This window comes from Orcinus orca, chromosome 16 (genome assembly GCF_937001465.1).
Source record: "Orcinus orca chromosome 16, mOrcOrc1.1, whole genome shotgun sequence".
Taxonomy (NCBI): Eukaryota; Metazoa; Chordata; class Mammalia; order Artiodactyla; family Delphinidae; genus Orcinus; species Orcinus orca.
This window is the reverse complement of record NC_064574.1, coordinates 84,832,694-84,845,571: the sequence shown is the minus strand read 5'-3', so window position 1 is coordinate 84,845,571 and position 12,878 is coordinate 84,832,694. Positions and strand designations below refer to the sequence as shown.

The window sequence follows — 12,878 nt, the reverse complement described above, 5'->3', positions numbered from 1 at the left end:
GCCAGTGCCAGGCCCTGTGAAAGGCTGTGGGGGCACAAAGATGAATGGATGGGAGGACAGATGGAGGGATGGAGGGATGATGGATGGATGGGTAGATGGAAGGATGCATGGAAGGAGGAAAGGGAAGGGAAGGGAAGGGAAGGAGTAAGGAAGGGGAGATGAATCAGGTCAACTGATATTTACTGAACTCTTGAAAAATTCAAGAGCCCAGTGGTGCAAACAGACAGGTAAATGTGAAGAAGCGTTCTGGAGGCCCATTGGCAGAAGGGGTGTAGGAGAGGGTCAAGGCTGGCCTCAAAAAGATGAGTCTGAAGGGTGCAATGAGCTTGTTGATCTTCCTCCATCGCCCCCCTCCCGCATAGACTTATAAACAGCCCACTGAGAACAGAAATCTCATCTGATCCCCTGTTGGCTGGAACAGGGCCTGACCGAAGAGGGAGCATTAAGTATTTGTGGATCGAATGCGTGGATGAGTGAGAGGGGGCGGAGGGGAAGGATGCCCGCCACCACGCCGGGGACTTCAGGCAGAGGGAGTGGCACGTGCAGAGAAAACGCACCCTCCGTGCCTATTATTCCCCGATCTTTCTTGCCAAACCAGAAATAAATCACATATGACAAGCATGAGTGTAAACCTTAATATTTTTAGAAGGAAAAGAAAGGCTTAAGCTATGACTTGCCATTTGGACATTATTAGTGGTAATGGGTGGCTTGGTGAGAAACTACGATCAATGTGAATATTTAGAAATAAATAATCAGCGTACTCCCTTTTTGCCTGTACAGAGATTTATGCCTTTCAGGCCTCATTCACATCCATTCCTTCATTAACCTGTGACTACAAGGGCTTAATCGGTGCAAACTCTAAACCCTATGCAAATACAACTTACACACTAGCTGTCTCTTTCTGTTTACTGTGATCCTCTCAAACATATCTGGTGTTCCAGGGTGTGTGATAAGGTTGGTTTCCAGATAACCACCACCACCCCCGCCCCCCCCCCCCCCGCCCCCGTAAAGCTGTCTGCACGTATGTATGCATATTCAAATGTGCATGGAGATTCCTCTCCAGATCTCCTGCTGTTTTTAAAAGATCACCAACCTGTGCCTATGAAAGAATTTATAATTCATGAAGGATCACTATTTCAAATGAACATTTTGGGCCCTGAGCCCACTTTTTACTGAAAGACCTCCTTAGAGATTGGATTTATGTTTTATTTTGCAGACACTCACGGAGTGTACTGCTTACTAAGCACTTTATCAATATTAACTTGCTTAACCCTTGCAACACACCTGTGTTGTAGGTGCCCTTTGTTGTCACCGTTTTACAGATGAGGCACAGAGAGGTTAAGTACTCTCCCTGAGGTCACACAGCTAACGTGCGGTGAGGCAGGCTTCACACCAAGGCTGTCTAGCTTCTTCCTTTCTGCACCTGATTTTCTGGCTTCAATTTCAATTTTATTAATGTTTTCCTACACGTCAGGGCTTAAAGAAAGTCAATATGTATTTTTATTGTGGTAAAATACATAACATAAAATTTACCATTTTAACCATTTGTAGGTGTACAGTTCAGTAGCATTAAGTATATCCACGTTGTTGCACAACCATCACCACCGTCCGCCTCCAGAACTTGTCCACCTTCCCAAACTGAATCTCTGTCCCCGTCAAACCCTAACCCCCATCCCCCTCCCCCGCCCCTGGCACCCACCCTGCTACTTTCTGTCTCTATGAATTTGCTCTAGGGACCTCCTGTAAGTGGAATCATACGGTATTTATCCTTTTTGTTTCTGACTGACTTACTGAGCATCCTGTCCTTGGGTTCACCCACGTTGTAGCAGGTATCAGAGCTTCCTTCCTTTTTAAGGCTGAATCGTATTTCATTGGATGGACGGACCACCTTTTCTTTATCCATTCCTGTGTTGATGGACATCTGCGTTGCCTCCACCTTCTGGCTACTGTGAATAATGCTCTATGAACATAGATGTGTCGGTGTCTGTTCAAAATTCAGTATATTTTTTAAAATTTATACCTGTGTTTATACTATATTTTTTAAAATTTATACCTGTGTTCGGTAGCACCTGGGCATAGATTAAATAACTGCTGGTCTTAGGGCAGGTTTGATGCTGCAGCGCTTCCAAAGGATGCGCGAACTCAAGGGCGGCACTTCGGGAGTTTGGTTTGGCAGGTTAAGGCAGGGTCCCCAGGTGAGGGAACTAGGCTCCGGCAGGGTTGTCCCGGAGCACGTGCACCCCCGTGCCAGCTGCCACTCGGCGCCTTCGCCCCGCGAGAGCGCACGACCCGTTATCGATGATGGAAAGTTGCGCCGAGCGCGCTGCAGCGACCACCCCAGGCGGTGGGGACAGCGTGGCAGCATCACTGCGAGGCTGGCGGCTGGCTGGCACAAGAGGCGTTGTTCAAAGTTTTCTCCTTGACCCGCCGGCGGGATTGTCGTTTCCAGTTAGAAAGCAGTGGGACTGAGAACTCAGGTCAGTGGCCGGTGCGCGCAGGCGCCACTGGGCCAGCGGGTGTCCTCGGTGAGTCTGGAAGGTGGGCTTAGGGACACGCGGCAGGAGGTGGTCGGTAGGCAGCTGGAACCCTACACCAAAGGTGAGATCCAGTCAGAAGCCACAGGCCCAGGGAGCACCGGGGGAAATGCTTCTGCCCAGCTTGCAGCCTTAGCAGAGTCTGGTCACCAGGGGGAGGCCCCTCTCCTGCCTGTGCCCCCGGCCCCCGCAGCTCACCCAGCCTCCGGCTCACATCCGTCCCCAGGGGAGGGAGCTGGGAGCTGAGGGCAGGGTGCGCATCCACGCACAGGCGCCCTGACCTCTGCTCTCGCTGCCCTGCAGATGAAGGTCTGTGGGACATGTTTGTGAAGGACATTCCGCGGGGCACCACGTCCTACACCGCCAGCCTGGACAAGCTCAGGCAAGGAGTGACCTACGAGTTCCGGGTGGTGGCCGTGAACCAGGTGGGCTACGGGGAGCCCAGCAGCCCCCCTGCTGCCATGTCAGGTAGGAGCCCTGCGGGAATCCCGGGGCGATGCCCCTCCTTCGGGGGCAGGGAGGGTGACCTGGAGCCATGGTGACGGAAGGAGTAGGCCGGCGCGCGCCTCGCGAGGAGCTGGGAGGATGGCGCGGGCCCCGCGCGCTCCGCACTCCCGGCCACGCTGTGCTCCAGCCGTTCTGAATTCTCCTCTCTCCCTGAGCACCGGAGCCACCAGCTCCAGCCAGGCAGGGTCCCCCCGGGGAGGAGGCTTCCCAGGCAAAGTGGAGCCCAAGACCCTCCATGAGGGGACGCGACCTCACTGTGGAGCCATGGGCTGGTTTTGAAAAGCAAAGCTCGCCCCCAGCAGCCACGTGGGAGTGCGTTAGCCCTTGACACGCGGTCGTGTCCGACGGGGGCCCCGGTGAGCCCTGTGCCTGAAGTGGGAGGTGCCCGCCCCCCGCCCTGCTCTGGGTAGAGCAGAGCACACGGGGAGGCCAGGCTCCCTTTCCCAGAGCTCGAGTGTCAGCGGCGACAGACTCTGTCCTCACCAGTGACGTGGCAAGGGGTGTGGCAGCTGGGGGTCAAAGTGACTGCCCGAAAATCAGGAAGGGCTTCTCGGAGGAGGGAGCCCGGGTCTGGGTCTTGAAGGGTGCAGGGGGGCGGCTGCAGGGAAGGAGAGCCTGGGACGAGGCAGAGGAAGTGGCAGGTGAGGAGCCCAGTGAGGACCAGCGGGTGGGGAGGGGAGGGCAGGTGAGGCTGGTCCCAGGTACGCGTGAGAAGTGGGTCTCCACCCCGCCTGCACCTTAGGGTCACCCCTCGGGAATGCTTAGAAAACAGCCACGCAGGGCCCCACCCTGGACAGCAACTGCATCGCCGGGGGCACAGGTCTGGGCTTGATGATTGTCTAGCTCCGCAGCGGTCCTTCCGTGCAGCCAGGATTGCGAGCCGGGCTGTAGAGGGGTTGAGTGAGGGCTGGCCACTGGAGGTCATCTGGACAAGGGAGCAGGCCAAGTCCGGGCCAGAAGCCACGAGAGCTTTCCTTCCAATCAAGACAAATCTGTTTCCCTTCCCTGCAGTCGCATTTGTTCAAGCCGCTGACTGCACTTGTTCAGATTGAAAGCATCCTTCATCCTTTCCTGGTCGTGAGTCTGGGGGAAGGGCAGCGTCTTGGGAGCAACATGAATCCCAGGGGCGCTCAGTGAGAGGGGTCGCGGGAAGGGCCCGGGCACCACTGGCTTGCTTAACGAACAGTACGTAGAAAAGTCAAATTTTCCTCGCTTCCTTCATCTTTATTAAGGAAATCGTAAACACACCCCGAAGCAGAGAGAATAGAATAAGGCACCCCCAGCACCCATCACCCCAGTTCAGCAATTCAAGATATGCCTCCCTTGGTCCATGAGCAAGAAATCATTAGAAAGCAATGCCAAACGCACAGAGCTTTTCATCGCACACGCGCGTCGCCGGTGGCAAAGGCTAGTTCCTACGTGAGCACGCGGATCCGGCCCTTGAGGTCACGGGGCGCCATGGCTGGACCGTTCCTCTGAAATCCATCGCATCCCCGCGCCGGCCTCGGCTTCCAGCTGGTCGGCAGTCCGCTCCTCTCATGGTTTCGAGAAGCCAGCAGGCCGTCCCCTGCCGGCACCCCTCGGGCCCCGCTGTGCAGACCGGGGTTGGGGAGCCCGACCCGGGGCTGGAGTCCTGTAGCCGCCCAGGCCTTTCTGCCCAGGCCTGCTCTGCGCCGCTGCCCAGAGGTCGGCTTGGACGTGTTGGCCTTATTAGATGGAAGACTTGATGTACAGCCTGAAATCCAGCTCATGTATTTTGGATTTAAAGTGCTCCCTGTGCCTCCCTGTGCTGTTACGTGATCCAGAGCAGACGTCCCCCTCGTTCCCAGGGTGCACACGCTTCGCATCCACCCAGTGAGGTATTTAGCATAAGGGAGAGGTCTTTTCTGGGGGTTTCTGCTCCTGGGAGCCAGACCTTGGGCTCCACCTGTAATGGGCTTCCTGTTCCGTCCCTCACGTCCGATGCCCTGAAACAGGGAAGCTCGTGGAAGGCACGAGTGGGACCCCAGGGCCATCCGACACCTACCGAGAAGCAATTCCCATTTTTCTCGTCTTAGTAAACAGAATAAAACATGAGGAAGACGATCCTTCTTCAAAGCAACTTTCAAGTGAAACCTTTTCTGTTTGTTCTGGGAAAGCGTTATCTAAGGGGGGCCCGTTGCTCGGCTCAGCTTTGCTGGAGGATCGAAATAAATAAAACACAGCCCAGCCTCCGGGGCTGGGGGCCCTGATGCAGCGGAGGAGGCCGACAGGTGGTCAGGCAGGCCCACCCAGCCGGAGGGTGCGAGCAGAGGTTCCTGGGCAGGTGTGGGAGGGTCCAGTGCTCGGCACGGGCAGGGCTCGGGTCACGGGGTTCCCAGGCTTACACTGACCACACCCCGAGGCCAGTAGGGGCAGCACTGAGGCCTTTTAGGAGGGGCTGACTTCCCACCTGAGAACGCTCTCTGTGATGTCAAGGGTTTGAGCACAACGGGAAGAGGCGACACAGTTGAGCAGTGGTTCCGGTGGCCCAGGCGGCGGTGGTGGTGGCCCGGGGGGTGGCAGCGGGGATGGAGGTGGCCGGGGGACTTGGGGGCTGTCTGGGAGGGAAGCCCCAGCACTGGGAGAGACGAGCAAACCCAGGCGCTTTTGTTCCTCCCTCCCTTTAACCCAGACGACATTTGTAAGCAGATGAAATTGAGAGAATATAAACACGATGGCCAGGGTCCAGGACAGTGAAGTCTCTGGGGTGGGAGCGGTGGGGGGCGGGGGGGGGGAGGGGGTGACAGGACCCTGGGCCCAAAAGAGATGGTGGAACCAGAGCCTTGTCTCTGGGTCGGTCTGCCCGCGACAACCCAGCCCAGGCAGGGGGGTTTACCCTCCCCGTGCCCGGGGCTGCCCCTCGAGCCCTCCCCTCCCCCGCTCACGGCAGGGACTGAGCTTCTGTCCCACGTGACCGTGACCGTGCGCCGTGTCGCCCTTCAGCTCAGGTGGAGGCCCCGTTCTACGAGCAGTGGTGGTTCCTCCTGGTGATGGCACTGTCCAGCCTGCTCGGCATCCTGCTGGTGGCGTTCACCCTGGTCCTGCACGGCCAGAACAAGAAGTACGGGAGCTGCGGCCCAGGTGGGACGGCGCCTGCCTTTCCCCGTCTCCCCACGGGGGAACTCTGGAGCTGAAACGTTTGGGGCTTCCCTCCTGGATCCGGGGTGCCCACATCCACATTCCATTTCATTCGATGAAACAGGCACAACAGACATCCCTTCGGAGGCAGCGGGTGCAGGGAAACAGGAGCTCTGGACCTCGGCCACCAGATTCTGTCCCAGCTCCGCCCTCAAGTGGGCCTTTGGGTCATGTGGCCTCTGTGAGTCTGTTTCCTCATCTGCACTGTTGCTCAAATGCAGGAGTATTTTGTTAAGCGATGATTAGAGAGCGGAAAGCGTTAAACAGATGAAAAATCTCACTCCAGTATCATGAGGACAGTGAGTGGGGCACGTCTCAGGCATTCGGTGTGGCTCGGGGATGGTACAGAATCGTGTCTGTGGCCCAGCGCTTCTCACTAACACAGGGTGAGCACCTGCCTTAGGTCCCGCATCGCAGCTCCGAGCCCTCTGTGGGCCGGGTCCCCGGTGTTCCCAGCACAGCCTGGCGTGGCGTTGCTAGAGGAATCACCGTCATTAGAGAAATGGACAAACCAACCGCAAAAGGGCCCATATAGTGTGACTCCGTTTACAGAAAGGTCAGGAACAACCTAATGAATGGATGTTTCTAGAAGGCAGGGTGGTGGTTGTTCTTAGTGGAGAAGTATAAGCAGCGAAGGTCCGTGAGGGAACCTCACGGGGTGCTGGGAACACTCTGATACCTCTGTGAAGCGGGGGCCAGCAGATCCCCCGACCCCAGCCCCCAGCACCATTGTCACGGCACCAAAAGGGTTCATCAAACCAGGCACCTAAAGTGCCTGCCATTTGCTTTTGTAACATTAAGCCATTCATCCCTCCAAGAAAGGATTTATTTTTTCTGTATACATTCACTTCTAACAAGTGTTCATAAATCAGATTTTATTCCTGCGGGATTTACAGAGTATGAATGGCATGTCACTTTACTGAGCTAATGCTATTACAGAATCCTACGTCTGGCGCAGAGAAAATCTCCCCGCTTTCACTCTTCTTCTCCATCTGGGAAACAGACCTGAAAAGTCCGATCTGACCCGCAGCTTCTGATACTCAGCCTCACCCTGGAGCATTCATTTAACGTCATCATTGAAGCCCAGGGGGAAAGAAAAAAGAAAAGAAACACTTGTCTACCAGCATGTCCCCCTGCCTGCCCAGGAGACACACAGAACCTAAACCTTTGCTGCTGCAGCCTCGTTCTAACCCTGCTGCATGATCCTGCTGCCTCGTACGACGTCAGAGTCCCCTTCCGATAACAGTTTCCACCTGCTCGCCTCCCATCAACCCAAATCCCTACCCGCAAGCAGCTTCCTCTTTCATTCACCACTCTCTGTGTTCTGCTGGCTTTTCCCCGTTGCACACGAGTAGAACATTAAGGTGAGGTGAGGGCTGTGGGATCCCCAGCAGAGAGGACCCTTGCGGTTCAGAAAGGCTGATGAATTTTACAGACACACAGGGTGCCCTGGTGTGTGCTCGGGCAGCGTCCCGGGGGCTGGGATGTAACTAAGAGCGTTATTGTGCGAGCATAACTGGGTCTGTGCTCCAAGAGTTTACAGTCCGGTAAGGAAGACAGACAGATGACCACAGAGAACAAGCCAGCGCAGGAAAAATGCAGACGTGGTGACGGCACCACGGAGAGAAAAAACACAGGGCGAAGACTTCAGGGTCCAAAAGTTCTCTCTAGTCTCACGACCCTTGAGCTGTGACCTGAAGGAGGGGGTGAGTGATGAGTCAGGAAGATGGCTGGGGGAGGGGCTTCCAAGGTGGGGGAGGGAGAAGGGGGGTAGACCAGCCCGAGCAGAGGGACAGCCGTGAGGACACACCAACTCTCATGCCAAACGAGGTCGGAGCCACCGGGACCTCTTCCTGTCCTCGAGTTACGTGTAACTTTGGCCGGCTAATGTATTTTAGAATATGTTTTGATATGTATTTATAGACTTATTTTAAGTGGTTTTCAGTTACATTCACAGACACGTGTGGCCATCATCACCACAGTCAGTTCTGGAGCATTTTCATGGCCGCAGAAAGAAACCCTGCACCCTCTAGCTGTCACCCCGTATACGGTTACTCTCCACTTGCTGTCTTGTCCTATGACCGTGAGGCTTTTATTTTGAAATGTATTGAATCTTTAATGTCCTCAATGGTTTACAGAGTTCACCGTATTCTGAGTGCTCTTTAATAAAATACTGATCAAAATACTCGGAGTTTGGTGTCGAGCAGAATAAACACCAAAATGCGAACGTCGTTTTGCTGCGGGGTTGACGTGCAGCCTCTCTCCGCAGCCTGACCCTGCCTGTCTGGTGGGCTGACGCAGGCCGGCCCGGCCCTGGGCTCCGTCCAGCAGGCCATCGGGGAGCAGCTTACTGAAGCATCTGTGCTCGTTTCCCCGTCCGGCTTTAGGTAAGAGCATCTCCAACATGGAGGAGTCCGTGACCCTGGACAACGGGGGATTTGCCACCTTGGAGCTCAGCAGCCGCCACCTCAACGTGAAGAACACCTTCTCGAAGAAGAACGGGACCAGGTAGGGCTGCGACAGCTCCAGCCCCGGTGCTGCCTCCACCTGAGGACCCGCTCGGCCGGGCCCACGCCCACGGGCCCCCAGTGGGGCAGCGCCGAGCCGGGGGGGGGCAGCGTGGTGGGGAGTTAGGGACGTTTTAAAGACATTTCCAGAGACAGAAAAAAAGGGCAGGTCTCAGGTGCAGGCACGCGGTCTCGGGAGATCTCCCGGCCCCAGACGGGGCAGGCGTCATGCGAAGCTGCAGGGGGACTGCGAACTGTTTGCATTGGGGGCCAAAATGATGCCAGAGGCAGTGGATTTCTCCCACTCAGCCTCGAAGCAGGCCAGAGGGTGGGTCGGGAGGCCTCGGTGGGGGGGTAACTGGTGTCCCCGTCCCGCCCAGGTCCCCGCCTCGGCCCAGCCCCGGCGGACTACACTACTCAGATGAGGACATCTGCAACAAGTACAACGGTGCCGCGCTGACCGAGGGCGGGACCCTCCAGGAGAAGTCAGGGGACGCCACGGAGTCTGAGGTGGGTGCCTGTTACACGGGGCCCCTGCCCTCCCCAGGGGCCCCGCTTCCCCCACAAGCGCCCCAGTCAGTCTCTCACGTTCACGAACAAAACCAGTTGAAGCAGCCGGTAGAGAGCTGGGGCCCGGTCAGTCCTAGACTGGTTTCAGCGGTGCTGAGCCTTGACAGGGATGAAATTCACCAAGCTCTCTGATGGACGCGCAGGCCCGCCCCACCCCTTGGCATTCATGCTCTAAATCAATATTTAATCTAAGACAAGTCTCACCTTCCTTCTGATCTGAACTCAGGCCTTATTGAGCCCTGAGGCTCCATAGAATGGCGTCTTCTAAATTGTGGCTTGTGTACGCGCTCACGGTGGGACCGGGACAGCAGGGGCATGGCAGGTGGTACAGCTCGCTCCGTCGGCCCCATGTGCTCTGTTCACAAGGACGCCGGGCCCCCCGTCTGTACCGTAGCCGTGGGCACGGGGAAAACAGCAGAAGCAGCGCTGCACACGTTCAGAAGGAACATTTGTCTACGGTTGAGGGGCTGTAGATTTTCAAGCGAAAAGCTGCAGACGCCGACCTGCCTCTTCCTGATAAGGAAGCCGCAGCTTGTACCAAAAGCAGCACATTGGGGAGGGGCAGCTCCGCCGTCCAGCACGTTCTGGCTCAGCGATTAGAGACAGTCACCCGCACGTGCCTTGATCCGTCCTTGGTTCCTGGGCCTGCTGCGCTTAGACCGTCAGGCCTCGCGGATGGTGTTCACAGTGACCGGGCATCAGCTCTGCGGGCTGCGCTCTTCACGGTTCCGCGTGTGCTGAGCACTAACTGGGCGCCTGCTCTGGGCCGGGCACGCTCGTTCAACGCTCACACCAGCCCTGCGAGGTAGAGCGGTTCTCGTCCTTGTTCACACAACAAGCCTGAGGCCAAGGTCGTCCCACATGCAGGTGCTGAGGCTGGACACACACCCACACAACCAGCCCCCCCGAATGTGTCCAGAGCTTACTGACCCCCGCCCTCACCATCTCCTGCAGCCCAGCTCCCAGGCACCTGTGGCCGTTCCCAGCGCTGTCAGGACTGGATTCATCAGTTCTGGATTCTTTGTTCATGAAAGCATTCTCAGAATGGGCTGATAAGAGGCATTCAGTCTGCTGCTCCTCTCACACATGCGGGTGTTTTCAGATTCAGATTTCAGCTGATTTGCGTGGAGGATTATTAAATGCGTGCAGGCACTGAGCTAGGCATATACACACACGCATACGTGCACACGTACACGCATTCCTAAGTACATACACGTGTACACACGTGGAGGAAGGAGGCAGGGAGGGAGGACGGCGGGGGGAGGGGAGGAGAGGGACGTGGAATCCACAGTACGTCCTGCCAGGAGGTTGTTCGGGTCCTCACGTAATAGATCAGAGCCGAGGCTTGACGAGGCTTTGTGTGTGTGTGTGTGTGTGTGTGGTGCACGGGCCTCTCACCGCCGTGGCCTCTCCCATTGCGGAGCACAGGCTCCGGACGCGCAGGCCCAGCGGACATGGCTCACGGGCCCAGCCGCTCCGTGGCATGTGGGATCTTCCCGGACCGGGGCACGAGCCCGTGTCCCCTGCATCGGCAGGCAGACTCTCAACCACTGCGCCACCAGGGAAGCCCTTGACGAGGCTTTAGAACGTCTTCCCCAGACACACACTGATGGGCCTCGGGCTCGCAGTTCCATCTCTCCTGCCAGACCTGCTGTGCAGAGCTGAGCTGTCGTAGCCCCGGGACGTGTGGCTGAGTGAAGGAGGGGCCTTGACAAGCCCTGTGCCTGGAGGAAGGGGTTCCTTCTGTGAGTCCCACAGATGCTTTTTGGTTCAAGAAAGTTGACCAGAGCTGTGGATGCTCTCTCCACCCAGGATTTTCACCTTGAATCTGGGGCTCCAGGCCCCCCTGAAGCCTGTGGTAGTCGCCTCCAGCGAAGGCCCCGTGGGGTCCAGGCTAAGAACTCGCACGTCTGGGCTCTCTGTGTGCTCCTGGGTTCTCAGGTAGATAGGATGAGGCCCGTCTTTCTTCCAGGATTCTGTGCTCCATAATCTTGCTGGGTCCCGACGTTGACCCTTATGATTTGGGAGAGTTGTAGGCAGATGCGTGGGATCCCAACAGAGGGATCTTGGGAGTGCCAGCTCCAATGGGAGCACTTCCTTTGAACCACATCTTTTAAACAACCAGACTGAGATGTAGTTCACATACCACACAAGTCACCCAGTCGCCATATTGGTTATTTAGGGGTGTGTGTGTTTTAGTTTCCTCAGATTTATGAGCTTCTCAAATCTTCTTCTGTTACTGATTTTTAATTTTATTCCATTGTGGTCAAAGAACATACTTTGTATATTTTCAGTCCTTTCACATGTATTGAGCCCTGTTTTATGGCATAGCATCTGGTCTGTGCTGCAAGAATTCACTTGAAAAGGTGTGTTGCTCTGCTGTTGCTGTGTGGTGAGTTTCGTGTGTGTCTGTTATGCCTGGTTGATTTATAGTGCTGTTCAAGTCTTCTACACTCTTATCTTCTGCCATCTGCTGTTCTGAAGTCTCCAACTATCATTGTTAACATTGTCTATTTCTCACTTCATTTCTGTCAGTTTTAATTTCATGTATTTGCAGGCTCTGTTTCTAGGTGCATATATGTTTATAACTGTTGTATCTTCATGATGGATAGACCCTTTTTATTAGTACAGAGTGTCCCTCATTGTCTCTAGTAACAATTTTGTCTTAAAGTCTATTTGGTCTGATATTAGTACAGCCAACTCCAGTTCTCTTTTGGTTCCCGTTCACATAGTGTATCACTTCCATCCTTTCACTTTCAACCTATTTGAATCTTTGCATCTAAAATGTGTCTCTTGCACGCAGCATATAGTTGGATCGTGTTATTTTATTCATTCTGCCAATCTCTACCTGTTCACCAGGTTGTTTAATCCATTCACATTTAATGTAATTACTGCTAAGGCAGAATTTACCTCTGCCATTTTGGTGTTTGCCTTCTGTAAGTCTCATATCTCTATTTCTCTTTTTCCTTTGCTGTCATCTTCTCTTTTGAGTGGGTATTTTCTAGTGTACCATTTATAGTGATTGCCCTAGTATCAGTATTTGCTTCAGATTTATACTAAATCTCTATATTTCTGTATAGATCTAGTCCCTCCTCCCCTCTTTGTGTTATTATTATACATATTAAGTCCATATATGTGGCAACCCCAAGAATGCATTTTTATAGGTATCCTTTGATAGAATTTTATGTCTTTTAAAGAAGTTGAGAGAAGAAAGGTGAGCAAGTATCTATTTAGAGTTTACCATTTTAACCTTTTTATTTACTATTTCTGGTTCTCTTCATTTCTTTATGCCTCTTTGCACAGCTATTGTTAAGTATGTTACATTTCTATATATTATAGGCCCAACAATACAATTATATACATATTATTTTATGAAATTCCTATTTAAATCAGATAAGAGAAGAAAGGAGAACAAATAGGTAATTATACTGTCTTTTATAATTCCCTATGTAATCACCTTTGTTGGTGCTTTTTGTTTTTTCATGTGGATTTGAATTACTCTCTGGTGTCACTTGCTTTCGACCTGACAATTTCCTTTAGTGTTTCCTGTGAGGCAGGTCAGCTAGCAATGAATTTTCCTGTTTTTGTTTATCTCAGAATG

At 54.2% G+C, this 12,878-nt stretch overlaps 1 protein-coding gene across 1 annotated transcript in view; it reads left to right on the top strand.

Moving 5' to 3' along the window:
- Positions 1–12,878, top strand: part of SDK1 (sidekick cell adhesion molecule 1) — an 826,099-nt gene that overhangs the window by 798,870 nt on the left and 14,351 nt on the right. Inside the window, exons 41-44 of the mRNA XM_049699672.1 lie at positions 2,838–3,002; positions 6,006–6,143; positions 8,588–8,708; positions 9,088–9,217. Of these exons, the coding sequence (XP_049555629.1) occupies positions 2,838–3,002; positions 6,006–6,143; positions 8,588–8,708; positions 9,088–9,217 (554 nt within the window). The remainder of the gene's footprint in view (positions 1–2,837; positions 3,003–6,005; positions 6,144–8,587; positions 8,709–9,087; positions 9,218–12,878) is intronic.